We start from the raw sequence: 22,677 nt of genomic DNA on the forward strand, positions 1-22,677 counted from the left end.
TCTCAAGAAAAACCAAGACGAGAGTTTCTGTAAGCAGATGTAGTTCATTTGATTAAATTTCCCTTGCTAACGTCTCAGGATACACTTGAATATATAAATAAGCATTTAATCAAGCTCCTGACTTAACAGAGGGGTTAGCTGCTGAATATAATTTGTAATTGCCTGAGAATATAGTAAGCTTGAATACTTTTGTTTCCATAATTAAGTGCGAGGTTCTTGTTGCAATGTGAATCAAGAATATTTCAAGTACTTTATAGGAAAAGAAAATTTTCCTTTTGGAAAATCTCAAATATATACAGAAAAGAGAATAGAATAATAGCCCTCCATTTTCCTATCTTCCATCTTCAGTAATTATCAACTCATGGCTTATCTTGTGTTACTGTATCCCTACCTTTAACATTACCTTACTTTGCAAATTAAAGCAAATCTTTAATTTGCTATAACATAACCCAAGCAAATCTCAGACATCATGTGATTTCATCTGTAGCTATTTTAATGTGTACTTCTAAAAGGTAAGGACTCTACAGCTGCTGTGGAAAATGGTATGGCAGTTCCTCGAAAAATTAAACATAAAATTACCATAAGATCCACCAATCCCAACTCTGGGTGTAATACCCTAAAAAGCAGGGACTCAAAGAGGTATCTGTACACCTGTGTTCATAGCATCTTTGTTTACAATAGTCAAAAGGTGGAAGCAACCCAAGTATCCATCAATGGATACCTGGATAAACAAAATATGATCCATCCAGACAATGGAATATTATGCAGCCTTGAAAAAGGAAGGAAATTCTGAGACATTCTACAACGTGGACAAACCTTGGAAACATTATGCTAAGTAAAATAGGTCCATTACAAAAGACAAATACTGTATGATTCCACCCATATGAGGTATCTAGAGTGGTCAAATTTGTAGAGATAGAGTAGAATGGTGGTTACCAGGGGCTGGGAGTCAGGGTGGGGAACGGGGAGTTAGTGTTTCATGAGCATGGAGTTTCATTTTGGGAAGATGACAAAGTTCTGAAGATGGCCATTGATGATGGTTGCACAACAATGTGATTATACTTTATGCCACTGAACTATACAATTAAAAACGGTTAAGGGGGTATAAATTGTATGTAATGTGTATTTTACCATGAGAAAAATCTGATTTGCTTTAAAACTATAACCATAATGCCATTATCACATGTGTGGTGGAACCAGGTGGTATTTTGCAATCCTTATCTTGTGTGGTGTTTTTTGTTTTTTGGGGTTTTTTTTTGGTTTTTTGGGGTTTTTTTAGGGCTGTACTTGTGGCTTATGAATGTTCCCAGGCTAGGGGCTGAATTGGAGCTGCAGCTGCAGGCCTAGGCCACAGCCATGGCAGCACTGGATCTGAGTGGCATTTGCCAACTATACCACAGCTTGTGCAATACCGGATCCTTAACTCACTGAATGAGGCCAGGGATCATTGAATCCATATCCACCAAGCCACAGTGGGAACTCCTTTCAGTCCTTATCTTGCTTTGTGATTGGCAGCCTTTGACACTGGACTCCCCCATCCCAGGACTCCTGCAGCATCACCTACCAGGTTTTCCTCTCACCCCCTTCCAATTGCCTTGCTGGGCTCCACTAGGGGCTTCTCTTCCTCTGTCCTGCCTTTGAATGTGGACATTTCTGAGGGATCCTTCCTAATGCCTCCACCCGCTCTGGGTCCATTATCCAGGATTATATCATCCACTCCCAAGGCGTTTTGTTACTGTGTGTATTCGGATAGCCCCTGTGGCTGCTATTGAAAATGACCACAAAGGAGGTAGCATAAAGCAATGGAAAATGATTCTCTTTTTGTCCAAGAGGCCAGAAGTCCTCCACCGGGTAACTGGGTTAAGAAATTGGCATCAGAATCATAGTTGCAGTCATTTTTAAGGCAGATGCCAATAAAGAGATTTGCTAAAATCTGTGACTGGCACGCCACAGATGATAGCCTCCTAATTCTGTGGCTTTAAAATGACAAAGGCTGATTTTTCACTCACTGGGCACATCCTTACAGTTCAAAGTGGGGCTGTGTTCCATATTAGCCTCACTTTGGGGCCTAACCTTAAAGAGTAGTCACCCTCTGGAACTCTGCTGGTTCCTGTGCAGGAGAAAAGAATGCTGTCTAGTACAGCATTCCAGATCATGGAAATGCATTTTTTTGTTGTTGTTTTTGTTGTTGTTATGTTGTTATGCATACTCCATGGCATACAGAGTTCCTGGGCTAGGGATCAGATCCAAGGATTCGAGCCTCAGTTTTGACCTCCACCACAGCTGTGGCAACGCTGGATCCTTTACTCACAGCGCCAGGCTGGGGGTTGAACCTGCACCCTGGCGCTGCAGTGACACTGCCAGTCCCTCTTGTTGCATCACAGCGGGAACCCCTGAGATGTTCTTTTTAAATTGAAGTGTCATTGATGTACAATATTGTGTTAGTTTCAGGTGTACAGCAAAGTGATTCAGTTTTATATGATACACATATAAATTTAGATTATTGTCCATTACAGGTTGTTATAAGATATTGATTATAGTTCCCTGAGTTAATACTGTAAATCCTTGTTGCTTATCTATTTAAATGTCTGGGATCTGTTAATCCCAGACTCCTAATTTATCTCTCCTCATTTTTAAAAAGGCTAAGATTAAAATAGTGTGTTACTAGGTCCCACCTACTTTCAAGAAGAGGGTGTTACAGAAGGGTGTGAATTCCAAAGGCAAGCATCATTGGAGGACTTGACAGAAGCTGCTTGTCCCATTTGGAGATCAGACTTTAAGTGATATTTAGTTGACAAGTTTTTATTGAAAGCAAATAGCATGTATCGTCTGCCGCACTGCTTTGTGTAACATGCCCCAAAGACCTCTTTGACTCTAATGCCCAGTGGCTGCACTCTCCTAGTTCCCTTTCCTGCTTTGTTCTTCTCTCTAGCACTTAACATCATCTGACAAACTATGCATTTCCTTCTTTATTCCATTCTTTTTCTCTGTTTCTACTCAACTCTGTAACTGGAGGGGTTTTTTTGGTCCCTCTGGTTCTGTGCTTGGAAAAACCACCTGGCACATAGCAGGTGCTCAACAAAATGAAGGAGTGAGTGAAACTTGTCCATATATAACTTCTTGTGTAGCCACTTGTTTATTTACTTTGATTTTTTATTTTGGCAAAATTTCAGACTTACTGAAGAATTGTAAGAACGGTACTAAGAATTCCTGCATATTCTTCATCCAGGTTCCCCAAATGTTAATGTTTACCATTTCCACTTTATTCTCTTTATCCCTCCCCCTCCCTCCTCCCCCCTCGTTTTCCCTCTCTCCTCTTGAGCCATTGAGATACGTTAGCCCTTAACTTTACATACTTCAAGACATTCTGAAGGGCATTTTTCTATGGAACACAGCAGAGTGATCAAAGTCAGGAAATCGACATTGATAGGTAATTATTATCTGATCTACAGACCTTATTCAGATGTCACCGACTGTCCCAATAACATCCTTTACAGCAAAAGAAGATCCTGGCTCCTTTGTTAGTTGTGGTCATCATGTCTCCTTTAATCTGGAGCAGTCTCTACGTCTTTATTTGAGCTTCCTGACATTAACGTGTTCAAAGAATATAGGCAAGTTACTTTGTACAATGCCACTCATTTTGAACCTGATTGAATGTAATGTATTCAAATGATGCAGGAAGTCCCCAGAAGTCATGCTGTATCCTTCCTGGTACATCATATCAAGAGGCGTGTGATGTCAATTTGCCCCATTACTAGGGTGGTTAACTTTGATCACTCATCTGTCAGGACACTCCACTATACAAGCTGCTATTTTTACCATTAAGATGAACAATCCATCTGTGAGGAGTAACTGTGTAATTCTGCTACTCTTCAAACTTTCATCCGTGATAGTTCTTGTGTGTTTTTATGGTGATTGCCAAATTGCCCACATATATAACGCCCACCAAAATAAAAACTAGAAATGCAGTATTGTACCCAACCCTGAGATCATGAAATACTGTTCTCCAACAACAAGATCCTACTGTATAGTACAGGGAACTATAATCAATGTCCTATGATAAAGCCATAATGGGAAAGAATATTTAAAAAGAGTGATATATATATATATATATATGAATCACTTTGCCATACACCAGAAATTAACACAATATTATAAATCAACTCTATTTCAATTTTTTAAAATATGGTTCTCCAGTGAAAAGAACCAGGGATCCTTGGAGAAATAGCTAATTCTAGGGTAGGGCAATGAAGGTTGATTCTGGAGCCTCTTATAGTGCCAGAAAGTAAGGGAGCTTAAAATGGGAGCACATCTAAGGGACACGGGAACCAATATGAAAGGAACTTCCAGGGGCCAAAGGGGACATTTCAAGCAACAAAATAAATAACGTAGTTTGGATGGTAATAAAATAAATATATGATCTGTACTGATATCAACAAAAGATTAAATGAATGAATGAATGAAGAAGGGAGAAGAGATAAGTTCTCCTTACAGAAGAATTCTGAAGAATATATGCAGATCACTTTTCCCTCCAGGAGAGGGTGCTTAATCGTTTCTCCTCTCCTGAGCAGTGTGGGCTGGGCTTAGTGACTCACTTCCAAAGAGTGGAGTAGGGAAAGGGGAAAATAGTAACTTGACAGTGGAGAAACATGGTGGACAGCATTTTAACTAAGTGATCAAAGTCAACGTCATAGCCATAAATCATGTGGATGTCAGGGGTCCCTGATACGATTCAATGAGAAGGGCATTTCACTTCTGTGCTATCCTTTCCCCCAATCCATCATCCCAGTCTAATCATTAGAAAACAACAGGCAAACCCAAATTGAGCAACATTCTAAAAAAAAAAAAAAAAAAAAAAAAACCAAAAAAAACCTAGCCAGTACTCCTAAAAATTATCAAAGTTTGAGAAACAAGAAAAGAAACTGTCACAGACCAAAAGGGACTAAGGAGGAAGGATGACTCAAAAGAATGGAAAGGATCCTGAAATGGAACAGGATATTAGTGGAACAAAAAAAAGGTGAGATCTAAATAAAGTGTACAGTTTAGTTACAGCATCATACCAATGTTGGTTTCTTAGCTTTGACACATATACCTGCCCCAACATAGGCATAGCCTCCTCATTATCAACATCCCCTTCAGAGTGGTGAATTTGTCACAATTGATGAACCCACATTGACACATCATTATCACCCCAAGTCCATAGTTTACCTTAGGGTTCATTCTTGGTGTTGCACATTCTGTGGATTTGGACAAATATATAATGACATGTTTCCACCATTCTAGTCTCACGCTAGAGTTATTTTACTGCCTGAAACATCCTCTGTGCTCCACCTACTCATCCTTTCCTCTATCTAACCCCTGACGACCACTGGTCTTTTCACTGTCTGCATTGTTTTGCCTTTTCCAGATTGTCATCTAGTTGGAATCCGACAGGGTGAAGCCTCTTCACATTGGCTTTTTTGTCTTATTGGTATGCATTTAAGTTTCATCCATATCTTTTCATAGCTTGGATAGCACATTTCTTTAGGCTCTGAATAATATTCCATTGTCTAGATGGACCACAGTTTATTTAACCATTCATCTACCAAAGGGCATCTTGGTTACTTCCATGTTTTGGCGATTACAAATAAAGCCACTATAGGAATGATCTCTGAAAGTACAGTACAGTAGAAAAAAAATTGTATTGGGGAAATAACAATAAAAAAACAAAAGGACAAATAAAACTGCTATAAACAAATCTGTGCAGGTTTTTGTGTGGACATAGTTTTCAATACCTTTGGGTAAATACCAACTAGCACTATTGTTTAATCGTGTGGTAAAAGGAAGTTTAGTTTTGTAAGAAACACCTAAACAGTCTTCCAAAGAGGCTGTGCCATTTTGCATTCCCACCAGCAATGAATGAGAGTTCCTGTTGCTCCACAGCCTCACCAGCATTTGCTGTTGTCAGCAATTGGATTTTGGTCATTCTAATAGGTGCCTCATTGTTGTTTTAGGTTGCATTTCCCTGATGACATATTATATGGAGAATCTTTTTGTATGTTTATTTGCCATCTATATATCTTCTTTGGAAAGGTATCTGTTAAGGATTTTGGCCCATTTAAATATCAGGTCTGGGAGTTCCCCTTCTGATGCAGCGGAAATAAATCCGACTAGTATCCATAAGGATGCAGGTTTGATCCCTGGCCTCATTCAGTGGGTTAAGGAACTGTGGTGTAGGTCGCAGATGTGGCTCGGATCCTGCATTGCTGTGGCTGTGGTGTAGGCTGGCTGCTGTAGCTCAGGTTCAGGTTCATAGAAGTCTGGGAACTTCTATGTGCTGTGTGTGTAGCCCTAAAAGGCAAAAACTAAAAAATAAAAAAAAATTGGGTTTGCAATCTTATTATGGAGTTGTAAAGGTTCTTTGTATATTTTGGATAACAGTGCTTTATCATATATGTCTTTTGCAGATATTTTCTCCCAGTCTCTCACATATTTTTTAATCTTTTGGCCATATCTTCTGCAGAATAGAGAATTTTAATTTTAATAGAGTCCAGCTGATTAATTCTTTCATGGATTGTGCCTTTGGTGCTGTATCTAAAAAAAAGTCACTGCTAAACCCAAGGTCATCTATATTTTATCCTATGTTATCTTTAGAAGTTTTATAGTTTTGTGTTATATTTAGGTCAGTAGTCCATTTTGAGTTAATTTTTGTGAAGTATGTAAGATCTGTGTCCAAGTTCATTTTTTAAAAAATGGATGTCCAGTTGTTCCAGTACTATTTGTTGAAAAGACTTTCTTTTCTCCATTGTTTATCCTTTGTTCCTTTTATCAAAGATGAGTTGACTGTATTTATATGGGTCTATTTCTGGGCTCTCTATTATGTTCCATTGATCTATTTGTCTATTCTTTCACCAACATCACACTGTCTTGATTACTTAGTAAGTCTTGAAGTCCAGTATTGCTAGTCCTTCATCTTTGTTCTGTTTCAATATTATGCTGGCAATTTTGGGTCTTTTGTCTCTCCATAGAATCAGTTTGTCATGTCCATAAAATAATTTGCTGGAATTCTTACTGGGATAACATTGAATATATAGATCAAATTGGGAAGGATTGGGATCTTGTCACTACTGAGTCTTATCCATGAACATGGACTCTCTCTCCAGACTCTTACGATATATATAAAAAAAATCTATTCACCATCATTTCTTGATTGTTTATTACATGCTAGTGATTGTGATGTTTAACTCCTTGATCTTTAAAAAAAATTTATTAAAGTACAGTTGATTTATAATGTTCCATCAATTTCTGCTGTACAGTGAAGTGACTATCTGCTTGATCTTAATTAATTCTTACAGCAATCTATGGTGTAAGGAGTCATATCTCCATTTTATACAAAGAAACTGAGGCTCAGAGAAGCTAAGCACTTTTCCAAGAGAACACAGCTAGGAAGTGTTGGAGCTAGGATTTGAACCCAGATCTGCCTCCAGAATTAGACTCGTCTTATTGGGTTTTGGAAATTCGCAGGGCACAAACTGCTTTGCAATGTTATGCCTGGAACAACAGCCACATTCCATCTCTGGATTCACTCTTGAGTGCCTACATCATGACCTGCAAATGTCTGGATTATCAGATTTGGTTTTTGCTGTTTATACCCTCCAACTCCCCAAAATCTACTCATTTCTAATAGGTATCCAGGCCAGAAGGCAGAGACCGAATGCCTTTTGGCTGATCCCACTCTTGCAACTCAACATGACTGGATTAGTTGGTAATTGTTTTAGCAGCCAAATGAATATGATTTGCAGTTATTTATCTGAGGCATTTATTTCAGTGATGCTAGCCCTGTTCAATTGAATAACAATCTCAGAGCTGGTATGGTAGTGCTGCTGCTGATTGATAAATTAAGTCTCCAGCTGGCAGATGTGTTAAAGATTAGGACCAATGGCTAAGACTGCTTTCTGGAGGCCTGCTGTTAAACTGCTTCTGTCTGCAATGCTAATGAGATTCTAAATCTTTCTACCTGGTCAACACTACTAATTTGGATTAATGGTGGAAAGAGGTCAAGAAACTACCTACTGCAGTCATGTGAGCAGCCTGTGAAGATTTCTTGCCTATCTATTTCCATTTGTTAAGTGATATGTAAGATTCTAATATTAGAGATTCATTCCTTTGGATACATAAATTTTTTTGTTCTCTGTAAAGCAAATCCATTAGGATAATGCGTCTGGATCCTTGTCACAGTTTAGGATGCATGACTTGAGTTCTTTCCAGAAAAGGGGAATGGAGCAATTGAGAAGGTTGGAAAACTTTGGAAGGTTCTGAGGAAGGAAAGGGGAACTCCAATATGTCCAACTTCAGAGTTAAGCAAACTGTGGGAATGCCATATGGTGAAAATGTAGACTCTTCTGCCACCTTGATGGGGGCATTTGGAAACATCTTTGCTTTTCATAAAACTGGGAGCACAGAGCAGACTGGAAGAGCAAAAATAGCTCCACCAAAGTTACCAACAATGCCACCATTGATAACTCTAGAGAATGCCAAAATAGGGATAATAAGTTTGTCCCTTCCAGAGCAGTGATTAGCAAACCTGAATTACCCCCATAGACTGGCTGGGTGAAAATCAGGGAGCGCTCAAGAATCAGAATTTTTATAACTTTGCAGGCAGTTCTGATATGTAGCCCACTTGCCTGCTGTCTGGGCTTGGGTTATGGCATCCTGGGGGACTGTTCTTTGTCTTTTGGCAAAAAGGCGGCCAGAGTTTGTTGTAGAGACTTCATGGTTAAAGTTCACAAGGCGAAGAATCACACAGATCACTATGACAAGAGATGCTACTCAGGGTCTACATGCAGAAGCATTACACAAACATTTTCTATTGAAGTACAGAACACACAGAAACCCGCACAACTCAAAGGTGCGCAGCTCAATGGAAATTTACAAGATGCCTCACATTTACAAAGTGAGTACACTTGTATAATTATCACTCAGACTGAGAAGCTTCTAGAAGCCTCCCCGCCTCATGCCAGTTACCCCTTTACCCACCAGGGTGACCACTACTTTAATTTTCAACAGCATAAAATTATTTTTCCCATTTCACTTTATGTAACAGAAACTACACACTGTATTCTATTGTATGTCTGGCTTCTATGGTACAAAATTGTGTATGTGAGATATAAACACACTTGTGTGTGTAGCTGCCATTCATCCATTCTCATTGCTGCAGAGGGTTCCACGTGCAAATGTTCCACAGTGTATTGATTTATTCTGCTATTGAGAGACGTTTGGGAAGTTTCCACTTTTTAGCTAGTATGAATATGATGCTATTCACATTCCAGGGTGTGTCTCTCAGTGGAAATAGTCCTTATAGCTCCTGGGAACACACCCAAGAGTGCCAATGCTGGGTCACAGGGTATTCAGATGTTCATCATTAGAAGAGACAGTCAAATTGTTTTCCAAAGCGTTTGTACTGAATGACCTCTGCCCAACAGAGTCAGAAATAGTTTCAGAACCATTTTGGTGACCTGAGCATGTTTTAAAATCATTTGCAGCCTCAGTGTTTTCATCTGTGAAGTGGGGCTTTTGGGAAGACTTATAGAAGCTTTACCTTAGCAAAGAGAAGTACCTTTACCTTAATGAGAAGTTCTGAAAAGCTCTGGGTCTTTGGAAATCTCTGCACGTAAAGCTTATGCAATGAAACTCAACTGTCTTCTTGGGAAAACTCCTCATAACAAATTATGTGTTAAGTTCACTTTACACAAGGCAGCCTTCTCACATGACTGGCTGCTTGCATCCATGCACATGGTATTACTTCTTGATTCATATTAAGTGTCATTTGTCTTTGAGATGCGAAACAACATCCAGCACAAAAATTATTAAGATTTACTGAGAAGCCTACACAGCCATTTCCTTGCAACTCTGATCACTCTTAGTGTAATCATTTTGTGCATAGCTTGACAAATTAGAAAATCTTGAAAATGTTATAGGCAAGTTGTAAAGCTTATTCAGAGACACAGAATGGGACTTTATATAAAAGACATACCATCTTTTCTAGAATGTTCCAAATGGACCCAAATACTGATGGGTGGGCATTAACTAGGATTTAGCTAGTTAAGGTTTGAAAAAATTTTTTTTTGCTTTCTTCATCCTCTTCCCCTCTCTCACCACTACCTTCTAGTCTATATACTGCTTTGTGAAAATTCAGTGGGTTCTTGGTCCATCCTCTTTGGAAGAGTTAGGTGACGTCTTACAAAACTGAAGATATTCTATGCTGTGACCCAGAAATTTCATGTTTAGAGCTATTCTTACAGAAATGCATACTTATAGGCACGAGGTATTCAAGTCAGGAATGTTTAAGAGCCTCAACTGGAAACAACTTCGGTGTCAATCAACAAGATAATGTATAAACAAATTGTGGCATACTCTTTCCATGAAATACTATACAGCAGTCACTGCTGCATGTGGCATCAGCTAACGAATCAAAGCCGTAATGTTGAACCAAAGAAACCAGACATCATAGAATACATAGTGAAGATTATGTTCATATGAAATTCAAAAAGATGCAAAGTGGAACTGTATTGTTTAGGAATGCACAATAAAGTGGAAGTATAAAGAATAGTAAGTTATTAATACCATAAAGTCAGGCTGTGATTGTTGCTGGGGAAAATGGGCATATACCTGTTTCTGGGGAGCTGGCAATGTTCCCTTTCCCGCTCTGGATTTGAGTGTTAGTTTCATGAGTGTTAGTTTCACAGTAAATTCTTAACACTGCACACTTATGCTTTGGGCATTTTTTTTTCCTGTTTTCAATTTCACAATATAAAAAGGGAGTAGGAAATAACATGTAGGGGCTTTGGAGAGAAGTGAACACCATGCAACACATATTCGCCAGAAGCTCTACCCAGCCAACTAGGACCTGGTTAGTCGTTGTCTGCTCCTGGCAGTTAAGATTTGCCACCTCTGAGGTCTTTCTGGAGGTGGGGGGGGGGGGGGAGTCAATCTTTCATTCCAGCTGGCAGGGCTTCTGTGATTTGAAACTTTCACAGACGTATCACCAAACCACTCTTCCAGTTTAAAAAATTTGTCTTTTGCTAAATAGAGCAAATTTGGGTAGAGGACTGATTGCACCTCTAGACTCGAATCTCCTTCCCTTTCTATCTTTTAAGTTTCTTCCTTTCTTCCTCCCTCCTGCTCCTTGCAAGGTACTCGAGCGCCCGGCTGTCTGCACCCGAACGGAACGCATTGGAAAACAAGGTTTCCTCTCAAGGGAGGAGGAATTTGTCGTCCCAACTTCCCCCCTTGCCTGCCGACCATCCGGCGTTCCCCTCTCACCCCCACAAAACTCCGCTGAGCCGGGTCCCCTCGCACCTCCACGATTGGTTGCGGGCCATCATGTGTCGACACTTTGGGTGGGTCTTTCTCCCGTTAAACTCATCAATCGCTCCTCTTTGGAGCTTCGCTGGCCAGTGGTTCAGACCCTTATGCCCATTTCCCCCCTTCCTTCCTCTTCTCCCCACCCCTCCACACCAGTCTTATTTTAGCCAAACCTAGACGAGAAGGAGGAGGAAGCACTGGGGGGCTGGGGGACGCTAGGCTTTGCAGCATCCAGGAGCAGCTATACAGTGGCTAAGGGAACGGCGCATACCTCTCCCTCTCTCTCTCTCTTTTTTCCTCCTGTTGGGAATTTTCAGGATTTTATTGCTGCAATTTAACCCCAGGATGAGGCACGGTTGTGCGCGCACACACACTCACACTCCATGAGCAGAAGAGGCAGCCACTGGTGATTCAGAAAGGGGAGAAAAAAAAAAAAAAATCACCCGGACCTTGCGGCTTCAAGACTCCTTAAGAGCCCTTCGGAGCGTTTCCCAACCCCCCTCCTTTCCTTTCCCGTTAATACTCTTTAATTTTTTGGCTACAGATCTTTGAGCATTTTCAACGTCTAGGAACTCGAGCAGAACAGAACGGGGGATTTTTTTAATTGGGGGGGGCTTCCTTTCCCCCAAGAAAGACCTGGTTTTTATTTTTATTTTTTAATAAAAAATTTTTTTAATGGGCCGAGCGCACTCCTTTTGCAAGATGCCAGCCTGACCCGGACCTCGGAGGAATTTGAAGCTTCCAGTGCGTCCCGAGGGGCGTCCTTTGCAAATCGTTCGAGTCTTAAAGGGGGTGTGCTTTTTTTTTTTTAACTGCCTTTTTTTTTTTTTTTTTTTGGTCTTTTTATTTTTTTCTTTCTTTTTTTTTCTTTTTTCCGGAGTGGGTGGACTGGGGATTGCCTGGATTCCTTCCTCGGTTATTTTTTGCCTCGCTTCCCTCTCCCCTCCCCCCTTCCCGGCCCCCGCGCCCCGCCCCCGCACCCTCCTCCAGCCCCTCCTTCTCCGGGGTCAGCCAGGAAGATGTCCCGAGCTGCTATCCCCGGCTGGGGCCGGGCAGCCGCCTTGTGAGCCCCCGACCCGAAGCGCCGAGCCGCCGCCGCCCGATGGGCTGGGCCGTGGAGCGTCTCCGCAGTCGCAGCTCCAGCCGCCGTCTTCACAGCCCCGGCAGCATCAGCATCAGCATCGGCGGCGGCGGCGGCGGCGGCGGCGTCTTCCGCATCGTTCGCCGCAGCGTAACCCGGAGCCCTTTGCTCTTTGCAGAATGGCCCGCTTCGGAGACGAGATGCCGGCCCGCTACGGGGGAGGAGGCTCCGGGGCAGCCGCCGGGGTGGTCGTGGGCGCCGGAGGCGGGCGAGGAGCCGGGGGCAGCCGGCAGGGCGGGCAGCCCGGGGCGCAAAGGATGTACAAGCAGTCAATGGCGCAGAGAGCGCGGACCATGGCCCTCTACAACCCCATCCCCGTCCGACAGAACTGCCTCACGGTCAACCGGTCTCTATTCCTCTTCAGCGAGGACAACGTGGTGAGAAAATACGCCAAAAAGATCACCGAATGGCCATATCCTTTGCCCGAACCCCGGCAGCTGCGCCTCCCCCTCCTCCCTCCACTTCCCCTCTTCCAGGCTGGGAGAGAGACCCGGGGGTTGATGGGAGGTGTGTGGGGGGGTCTTCCAGGGGCTGGGAGAGGGGGCACCGGGGAGGAGTGTGGAGGATCTCTCCACCCAGAGCTGGGCTGAGCTACCGTGGAGGCTTGGGGTGGGGGGTGGGGGTGGGGGCCGGGGGCCAGGGGAGTGGATTCCGCTTAAGGACCGATTTCGGAATGAGGGTTGGGCCCCGGGGTCGTACAGGAGCCTCGGTGAAGGCGTTAGAGCCCAGTCCCGGACGGGCCGGAGTTCTCCAGAATGAGCGTGGACCCGGCTGGGGGCCTTGGGGACTCTGGCCAGGGCAGAGGGAGCACGGGGGTGGCGGGGAGGGGGCTTGGCTGGGTCTCCTTAGTCGCCCTGAATCCATGGTTGCCTTCAGAGCTGGAGCCCAGTCCCAGCTGTCAGGCCTCTCCCCTCACTGCTTTCCCCGAGGTTGGGGGCCCCACTCTCAGCGAGGGCGCCTCCGGGTTCCCAGGGACAAGAGCCAGTGGGAGAACATGTGGCCTTCACACGGAGGGGCCGGCCCTGACCAGAATTAACATCCCCGGGGGTGGGCTGCTGGTGGGGAGGAGTTTGGGGGGGGGCATTTATTCTGCCCCACGTTCCCAGGTTCCACTTCCTTCCACCACTGATTTTAGGGACATCTTTTGGGGTGTAGGAAACATCCCATTTGCCCCATCTGGGGCCCTGACCTGGAAGACCCAGGACGAGCTACTTCAATCAGAAAGACAGGGCAAGAGAAAATGAGGTGCTGAGTCCTTCCTAGGGTGCCGTGTCAGGCCTTGGGTTGGAATCTGCTTCTTCCACCCTAGAGACCCAGGAAGGGACACCAGGAGAGTCAGCATCCATGTGGACATCTCAGGCAGGTAAATGCCTTTTTTTTTCTTTTTCTTTTTCTTTTTTTTAAATTAAAGATCCAGAGGAAGAAGGTGGAGACCACCTTTTCCTCTCCTGAGATACTATCAAAATGCAGGTCCCCCTGTGTTTCTTTAAATTCGTGCCTGCTTGAAATAAACCTTGAGGAGGGCTTAACATCTGTTGAGATGTAGGCAGGCAAGGATGGGTAATTAGTCGGGCTTTCTAGCAGTTATCTAAGCATGACCCAGATTCCAAGTGGGGAGACGCACCCTACTCCCCAGGCTGACTGGCCACCATGCCATGCCCCAATGTGCCGCTCCTTGCCTTGGTTCCAACTGGCTGCCCTCAGTGTGAAAATGATTGGGACTGGATGGGCTCCTGGGGTTCACTGAAGATTTCCCCATCTTTCCTGTGTCTGATTTCTACAGTTTATATTCAACAGGGCTGATCTCTGGGTGGTCCGGGGATGGCTTATTTGAGGAACATGTTGGCCAGTGGATTCACTTTTAAGGGGCGTCAGAATTGAGCAGGACTTTGGCTTCTGGGTGCTGAAATTGTAACAGAGAGCTCTGAGATTTTGGCATGCGTGTGACCAATCTACTTGGAGGAGGGTGAAAGATAAGAGGTTCAGTTGCTGTCTTTTTTGGAGGGATCTACCCCTAAACACCATGTCATTTGGATTGGTGCCTGAGACAGGAGCTAGGTCTTTGTCTCCGAAGTTTCAACCATGTGAAAGATCCCTTGAAATGCTCAGGGGTCTTGTAATCTTTGCTGGTCTCCCCTGCCCCCCAGGGGGGGCATGGAGAATGGCAAGGTGTCGATGTGTGCAAGATCAGATAACTCAGGGGTGTCCAGGAGAGAGTCGCTGGGCTGACAGGTTTCTGCGTTGAAAATGGCTTTAGATCGCCTTCTGGAGCCTGGATTTGGAGTCTTCTAAGAGGAAAGAAAGAAGGTGGGAGTCTTAATGGTGTGTCCTTAGCTCACCCCTGTCCAACCTGAATCCTGCAGATCAGAGGGCTGTTGCAGAGAGAGGGGATAGCAAGCAGCCCTTGGGAAGAGGGGATCTTGGGAGAGGAATGCAGGTGAACTAGGAGCACTCAGTTGGTCCTTTAGAGGTTTTCCTTGGTTTTCTTGCTCTTGGTAGCTTTGTGATGAGTTTGTGCATTTTGCTCTTTTTTTTTTTTTTTTTCTTTTTCTTTTCCAGACAGTTTTTGTTCTCTTTTTGTCCTGAGGCAGCAAACGCATTATACAGCCCCACTCTCAAAGAGAAAGCTCCCCATCCCTTAATCTGTCACCAAGCAGAATCATCCAGGACTGAGCTTTCTCTGGGAAGAGGATGAGAGGGGAGAGGACAGAGAGATTGGGGGTGGGGGGTGGGGGGCACTGGATAAGTGCATTTGGGCCAGTGCAAAGAGGTGGACTGTTGTGGAAACATGGAGGAGTCAGGGTACCAGGGCAGAGCACTGGCTTGAGTGTCCAAATACTTCTGCCATTTAAAAAAAATGTGTTTCGGTACTTTAGAACTTTTGAAATATACATACAGTCTGATATACACATACAGGAAAGGACGCAAGTCCGGCCCAGCTTAGTAAATGAATACATCCATGCAACCAGCAAGGGATCAGGGAAAAGAATGTGACCAGCTCCCCAGAAACTCCTCTTCTGGCTCCTCCCAGTCACTCCCTCCACAAAGGTTATCACTCCCCTGACTTCTAACCCCATGGGTTCATTTTGCCTCCTTTGGAGCCTCCTATAAATGTGTCTGGCTTTTTTTTTTTTTTTTTTTTGCTCAACAGTATGTCTGCGGGATTCATCCATGTCACTGTGGGCAGTCGTTGGTTGTTTCTTTTCATTACTGTGTGATATTTAATTGTGTGACGCTAACACAACGTACTTATCCATTTCTATGGTTGAGGGCCCTTGAAGTAATTTCCGGATTGTGCTGCTGGGAACATTCTTGTGCCTGTCTTGGGTTGAACTTTTCTGGGAAGTGTTTTTCTTGAGGTTATACCTAGGACCTAGCAGGACATGCATTTTGAAATGGCATTTCCGAACGGTTGCAGGTGAGGGGAGGGATGCTGGCTCCTCACTGTCATGTGGAGGAGGCGTCCATGAACTTGGCAGTGTGCTTCCAGGGCCTCAGAGTGCAAATTCCAGCATGGACGAGGGTGCAGGCTTGCATTCCCCCATGCCCTTGGGCACTTTGCCCCTGTGTGTCCTTCCCCTTCTGTCCCCCACTTCCCTTGGCAGCTCAGGCTTGAAGCTGGCAGTGAGAAACAAGCATTCTCATGGAATTTGAGTTTTCTCTTCCTAGTCCCAAAACCCTGGTTGACATCTTTGATGTTCAGGTTTCTGTGGCTGCTTTTCATTCTTGGAGGATGCTGGGCGGCACGCTGTCTTGACCACACACCTTGGATCTGTGTTCTAGTTGATTGGAAGTCTGATTTAAATATGGCTGTGACGGGCTCGATGATGGCTTCTAAAGAGCTCAAATCTGTCAGCTCAATAAGGCGCATCTGTCAACCTTCCTAGAGCCCCCACTTAATGCCGCTCGCTCCTTCTGACGCTCTACCAAGCGCCAATGTGAATGTCATCTTCCCCCAGTCCTGCTGATGCCAGCAGATCTTCTACTGAGCCTGGTGTAGGAATGTGGGCCATTGCAAGAGCCGCGGACTCAGATCTGTGTGTTATCATGCTCCTTCTCCCTCTGAAGGATTAAGTTTTCATACCCTTGTTTTTGGAAATCTCAACAAAAAGCTTACAGTCCCATCCCATCAGGCAACCTACAGACCCAGGCTGATTGGCACTTGCCCAGTTGTTATTTATTTATTTTTTTTAAATGAGACTCTTTTTTTTTTCTTCCAGAGTGAATGTAAGGTTTAATGCACAGACCAGAGTAAGAGGGGTGTTAAAGTAATGCTAAAAATAACATGCTTGTCTATACAAAACTGTAGAAAATAACTATGAGAAATTAAAAAAACTTGAATTTTACTTTTTAAAATTTACTTGTATTGGAGTATAGTGGACTAATAGTGTTGTGTTAGTTTCAGGTGGACAGCCAAGTGACTCAGTCATACATATAAATGCCTCCATTCTTTTTTTCCCATATAGTTTATTACAACTATTCGAGTAGATTTTTCTGTGCCATACAGCAGGTTCTTGTTAATTACCCTTTTATGCAGTAGTGTGTCTGCGTTATTCCCACCCTTCTAATTCGTCCCTCCCCCCAATGGTTTCTCCTCTGGTAACCATAAAATTGGTTTTGGAAATGTGCATGTTTGTTTCTGTTTTATAAATAAGTTATTTTATATTAGATTCCCCTAAAAACCAGACTCTTTAAAAAGGAACATTCTGAGGGCAGGATTGGAAGTTTGGGACTAGCAGATGCAGCGATTATGTATAGGACGGATAAACAACAAGGTCCTACTCTAGAGCACAGGGAACTGTATTCAATATCCTGTGATAAACCATCACAGAAAAGAAGATGAAAAAGAGTACATGCCAGGTCACTTGGCTGTACAGCGGAAATTAACACAATATTATAAACTTCAATTTTTTTTTTCTTAAAAAAAAAAAGAGGAACATTCTGCATGGGAAGCAGAGGTGACCAGGAGCATGTTTGCAGACTCTCGGCCCATCCTGAAAAGTAGATTGTGCTTGGAGTTCGGCAGTAACAAACACAACCAGTACCACATGGACGAAGGTTCGATCCCTGGCCTCTCTCAGTGGGTTAAGGATCCAGCATCACAGTGAGCTGTGGTGTAGGTCACAGACAAGGCTCAGATCTGATGTTGCTGTGGCTGTGGTGTACGCTGGCAGCTACAGCTCTGATTCAACTTCTAGCCTGGGAACTTCCTTCCATATGCTGCAGGTGCAGTAATAAAGACAAAAAAATAAAAAGTAGATTGTGCTTAAAAGGACAGGAGGGCATGACTGTGTGATCCCTCTCCTTGAACCTCATGGCAGGTATTTTCCAGAACAGCAAAATTCTGGGAAGTAAGAATTAGCATGACCTTTTCCCTGGGTGTTTTTATTTTTTTTCCTTTCCCTACAAAGTTTCAATTCCTCCCCCACAATCCCCAGATCTAAAAAGCTCTGAAAAACAAAAGATCAGCTCATTTAGGGGTTAAAAACCTATCTTGAATGGACCCAAATTTATAGCTTTCATTTACAGTCTCAATTTATCCCATTCGGTATCCATTTTGGTATATTTCACTGAGGAAAGGGTGGGAATACTTGATTATGGGCTGCTGTGCCAGCCTCCCCCCCGCCCCCTGCACCACTGACCATGTTATATATACATTGCAGTTCTTTCCAAACTTTTGGGAGTTTGAAGATTGATTGCCTTGTTAAAATGATAATTTTGGCTGAGTAGATTTGGGATGGGGTCTGGGATTCTGCTTTTCCAACAAGCCTTTAGGCATGGCCCAGGCTGCTCATCCATGAATTATACTTGGAGTATCGGGTGACATCATCGATGCATCCTGTTACTTTTTTTTTTCTTTCTCTCAAAAAATTGGGTTTCTTGAGGTATAAATCACTTAGAGCAAAATTCACCCTTTTAAGCATACAGTTCTCAGAGTTTTGACAAACGCATGCAGTCATGTAGCCACCACCCAAATCAAAATATGGAACAGTTCCATTACCCCCAGACATTCCCCTAAGATCCCCATGAGTCAGCACCCCACTTCCCAAGTCCCTTGCAAGCACAGATCTGTTCTCCATCTTTATGGTTTTGCCTTTTCTAAGGGGTCAGATAAATAGAATCATATCGTATGTAGCTTTTGGAGTCTGGTTTCCTTTATGCTGCCTTTGAGATTCATTCATACTGGTGTGTGTATCCATAGGTCTTTCTTTTCAGTGCTGAGTTGTATTCCATGGGATGGCTGGACCGGAGTCCATTCATCCATTTCCCAGTTGAAGGACGTTTGGGGTGTTTCCAGGTTGAGCGATTATGAGTAGAGCTGCTGTAAACATTGCTGGATGGGTTTTAGTGAGAACATTGGGACCGTACATTTTATTTCTCTTGGGTGAATAAATACCCAGGAGAAGGATTGCTGGGTTGTGGGGGGTACATGTTTAACTTTATAAGAGACCGCCACACTGTTTTCCAGAGTGGTCATGCCATTTTACCTTCCCATCCTTGTGAGGCCTAGAAGCACCCAATTCTAAGCGCCAAAGGACGTCTGGACTCAAGGGTTTAGCGTAAAGGATTGTAGATGTGTAGTAAGTAGCAGAAGTGGTAGCATTAAGTGCCAGTCAGACAAACGAGAAAAGGTGAGGATGTCATTTGCAGTTATTTGCCTGCACTGGCTTGAAATCTAGCGAGGGAGAGGGAGGGGGTCTCCAGTGTGGAAGAAGGGGGTCTCTGGGGGGCGGTGCATTGGTTCTGCCACTCAGCAGTGGAGTCAAGCTCTGAGGTCGTAAGACCCATGCTCATCATCCTGTTCACCACTGTAAACCCCCCCAACACACACCCCTGGTACACAGTAGTCACTCCATAAGTGTCTGTCCAGTGAGTGACAGAAGTGCCTCTCTTTGCCCATTTGCCAAATCAGAGAGATCTGATTCACCTATATGACTGGTGGGGCAACAGGAAGGGTGTGTGTGCCCGAGGTTACCAGACCAAAGAAGGTCTCTGAAATGTTAGTTCTTGAGCATATGGGGAGCAATGGCCCCTTGAGAGTGAAGTCTTCCTTCAAGGGATTGGGGGGAACATCTTTTGGGTACTTGGGGCTTATGTCTACCCTCCCCTTGCTCCCTGCAAAAGCAAGCATACCTCTGAACCCCTTAACAATGGAAGGTGCTACCAGGAATGTGGATTCAATCCTGAGATGGTCAGGGCCCTGAAGGCCCACAGTTAATACATTTCGGGGACTGCTAGCTCAGCTCCCCAGGAGGGATCCAGGTGGTGCCATGAAATACAACAGGGAGGGGAGGGAAAGCACCCCAAACTTGGGGTCAACCAGGCCCAGGTTCAGATGGCTCACTAGCCAAGTCGCCTTGGGCATCAGACCCTCAGTTTCCTCATGGACATGATGAACATGTTGCTGTAAAAAAAACTAAAAAAGTTTATAGGCGTAGAGTCACCCTACAATGTTGTGTTAGTTGCAGGTATACAGCAAAGTGAATCAGTTGTATATATGTACATATCCATTCTTTTTTAGATTTTTTTCCCCATTTAGGTTATTACAGAGTATTGAGTAGATTTCCCTGTTCTCTAAAGTAGATAAGTAGGAGTTCCCACTGTGACCAATGGGTTGAGAACCTCACTGCTGCGGCTCCAGAGGTGTGGGTTTAATCCCCAGCCAGGCGCAGTGGATTAAAGGATCCAGGATGGCCTCAGCTGCAGCCTACATTGCAGCTGTGCCTTGGATTCAATCCCTGGCCTGGGAACTTCCATATACTGTGGGTGCGGCCCTTAAAAAAAATTAAACATTAAAAATAAATAAATAGAATAGATAAGTAACATGAACGTGTTGCTTTTGATAGCAAGTCTCTTGGAGGATTCTGGAGGGGGTCATGTGGGGTCAGGCGTGAGGCATGGTCAGCAGAGTGTCTGGCATGAAGAAAGCTCCAAAAGACAGGAACCATAACCCTGGAGAGGACTTTTCCCTTCATACATTCTTTTTTGGGAAATTTTGGCTGGAAATGAGACTGACTCTCTGGGTGGGAATGGGAGCAAAGGGCCCCTCTGTGATGGGCTGGTTTCGATTTATGAATCTGAGTGTGGCGCTCTTTAAAGCAACCCGTTTCGAAGGTCCCATCATGGTGCAGTGGCTAACAAATCTGACTAGGAATCATGAGGTTGTGGGTTGGATCCCTGGCCTGGCTCAGTGGGTCAAGGATCTGACTTTGCCATGAACTGTGGTGTAGGTCGAAGACACGGCTCGGATCCCTCGTTGCTGTGGCTCTGGCGCAGGCCAGCAGCTACCGCTCTGTTTAGACCCCTAGCCTGGGAACCTCCATATGCCGCAGGTACGGCCCTAGAAAGGACAAAAAGACAAAGATAAAATAAAATAAAGCAACCAGTTTGCATTTTCCGTTCTTTCTGGACACTTTAAAGGGGAACTGTGTCTGCCCACTTGACCCATTTTTCTCTTCCCTACCGTCCGATAGAAAATTGCCTCCCTCTCCCTCGATCCCTCCCTCTGTGGGAGCGTGTTGTAAGGTGTATAAGTAGCTTCCCTGCTCCCCCACTTCATCCCCTTTTCTGAGCCAAAGTGTCCTGCGCAGGATGGAGACTGCGGGCCTAGGACCACTGCTGTGACTACTGCAAGCCTCCCAGCAGGACAGAGCTCAGCTTCGGTGTTAAAAGGCACCTCCCCCTCTTCCTCCGGTTCTGGTCTTTCTTCTTTCTCCCCTCCCCCTCACCTCCTGGGAGCATGGAGAAGGCAAGGGACCTTCCAGGAGAGGGAACCACGTGGGTGGGCTCTGCAACTTGGGTTTCAAAAGCCACTGGGCATTAGTCCTTGTCTGGGTAGGGTGGCCAGATGTCCCAGTTTGCCTGGGACTGTCCTGGTTTTAGCATCCTGGGAAACCCAGTAGTTCTGGGCAAATGAGGACGTGGTCACCCTCCAGGTGAGTTCTTAAAACTCTGGAGAGGAAAGGAGCGAGTGATGGTGCCAACGCCCAGGAAAGGAGAAGAAAGGTAGCTTTTTCCCTCTGAAAAGCTGAGACTTTATCTTGGAATGAAAATTGTGCTTTTGGAAGCCGCTTATTTAAGGCAGCTAATGCGGGAGAGATCCCCGCTCTGAAGCGCGAAATTCCGGAGTTAAATACGGATCAAGTTTTGTCGTCTTTCCTGGGTCAGAGCTTTTCAGCCTGGGAAAATTCTTGGGTCTTCCTTTAAGGTGTTCTTTGCTCAGGTTCCACTGGAATCAGCAGCCCCTCCCTGCAACAACACTATTTCAGAGGCTGCTCACCCCCCGGAAATGAGGGAAACTCAGTTTTATCGCCCACCTACCAGTAAATAATATTCACGCTCTTAAGCTCTGTTCTAATTTTAGGTCTGTGCGTAAAATATTATATAATTTTAAACCAGTTTTGAAAGTATTTTTATACAAGCAGCGTTTGCAGGAGGGCTAAGTCTGATCTTAAGAATACATGGACAGATTTGTCTTAAACAAGACATGGGTACAGACCTAGAATTTGTTCTGTGAGGGGGGATTACACAGTGTCTGACCTAGAACCTGCCATATTCTTTTTTCTCATTGACCTTCATTATTTTCCTTTTTTTGGTCCTTTTAAAGTTGATTGAGGTATAGTTGATTTACAAGATTGTGATAATTTCTGCTGTATAACAGAGCGATTCAGTTATGCATGTACACACATCCGTTCTCTCTTTCAGATTCTTTTCCCACATAGATTATCACACAATATCCGGTAGAGTTCTTTGTGCTCTACAGCAGGTGCCTGGTGGCCAATCATTCTGTATATCTCAGGGTGCATGTATTTTCTTTGTTAAGAATAACAGGGAGTTCCCGTTGTGGCTCAGCAGTTTGCGAACCCAACTAGCATCCATGAGGATGCAGGTTCGATCCCTGGCCTCGCTCAGTGGATTAAGGATCTGGTGTTACAGTGAGCTGTGGTGTAGGCTGGCAGCTGCAGCTCCGATTCAACCCCTAGCCTGGGAACTTCCATATGCTTCAGGTGCAGCCTTAAAAATAATAATAATAATAATAATGGGTGTGGGAATCTCGACTGACCTTCACTTGCTACCCTGAAATATTGCTGGAGCCCATGTAGGGCTGCACCTGTCTGAGCAAAGCACCAGGGCTGGAGGCTTAAAGGAGGAGAAGGCGGGCAGGGGAGGTGATGTACTGTGGGGTTGAAGCA

At 44.3% G+C, this 22,677-nt stretch overlaps 1 protein-coding gene across 1 annotated transcript in view; it reads left to right on the forward strand.

The window, feature by feature from the left end:
- Window positions 1-22,677, forward strand: part of CACNA1A (calcium voltage-gated channel subunit alpha1 A) — a 379,285-nt gene that overhangs the window by 89,524 nt on the left and 267,084 nt on the right. The window contains 1 exon segment of the mRNA XM_021083710.1: window positions 12,603-12,896. Within this exon segment, the coding sequence (XP_020939369.1) occupies window positions 12,603-12,896 (294 nt within the window).

Source organism: Sus scrofa, chromosome 2 (genome assembly GCF_000003025.6).
Source record: "Sus scrofa isolate TJ Tabasco breed Duroc chromosome 2, Sscrofa11.1, whole genome shotgun sequence".
Classification (NCBI taxonomy): Eukaryota; Metazoa; Chordata; class Mammalia; order Artiodactyla; family Suidae; genus Sus; species Sus scrofa.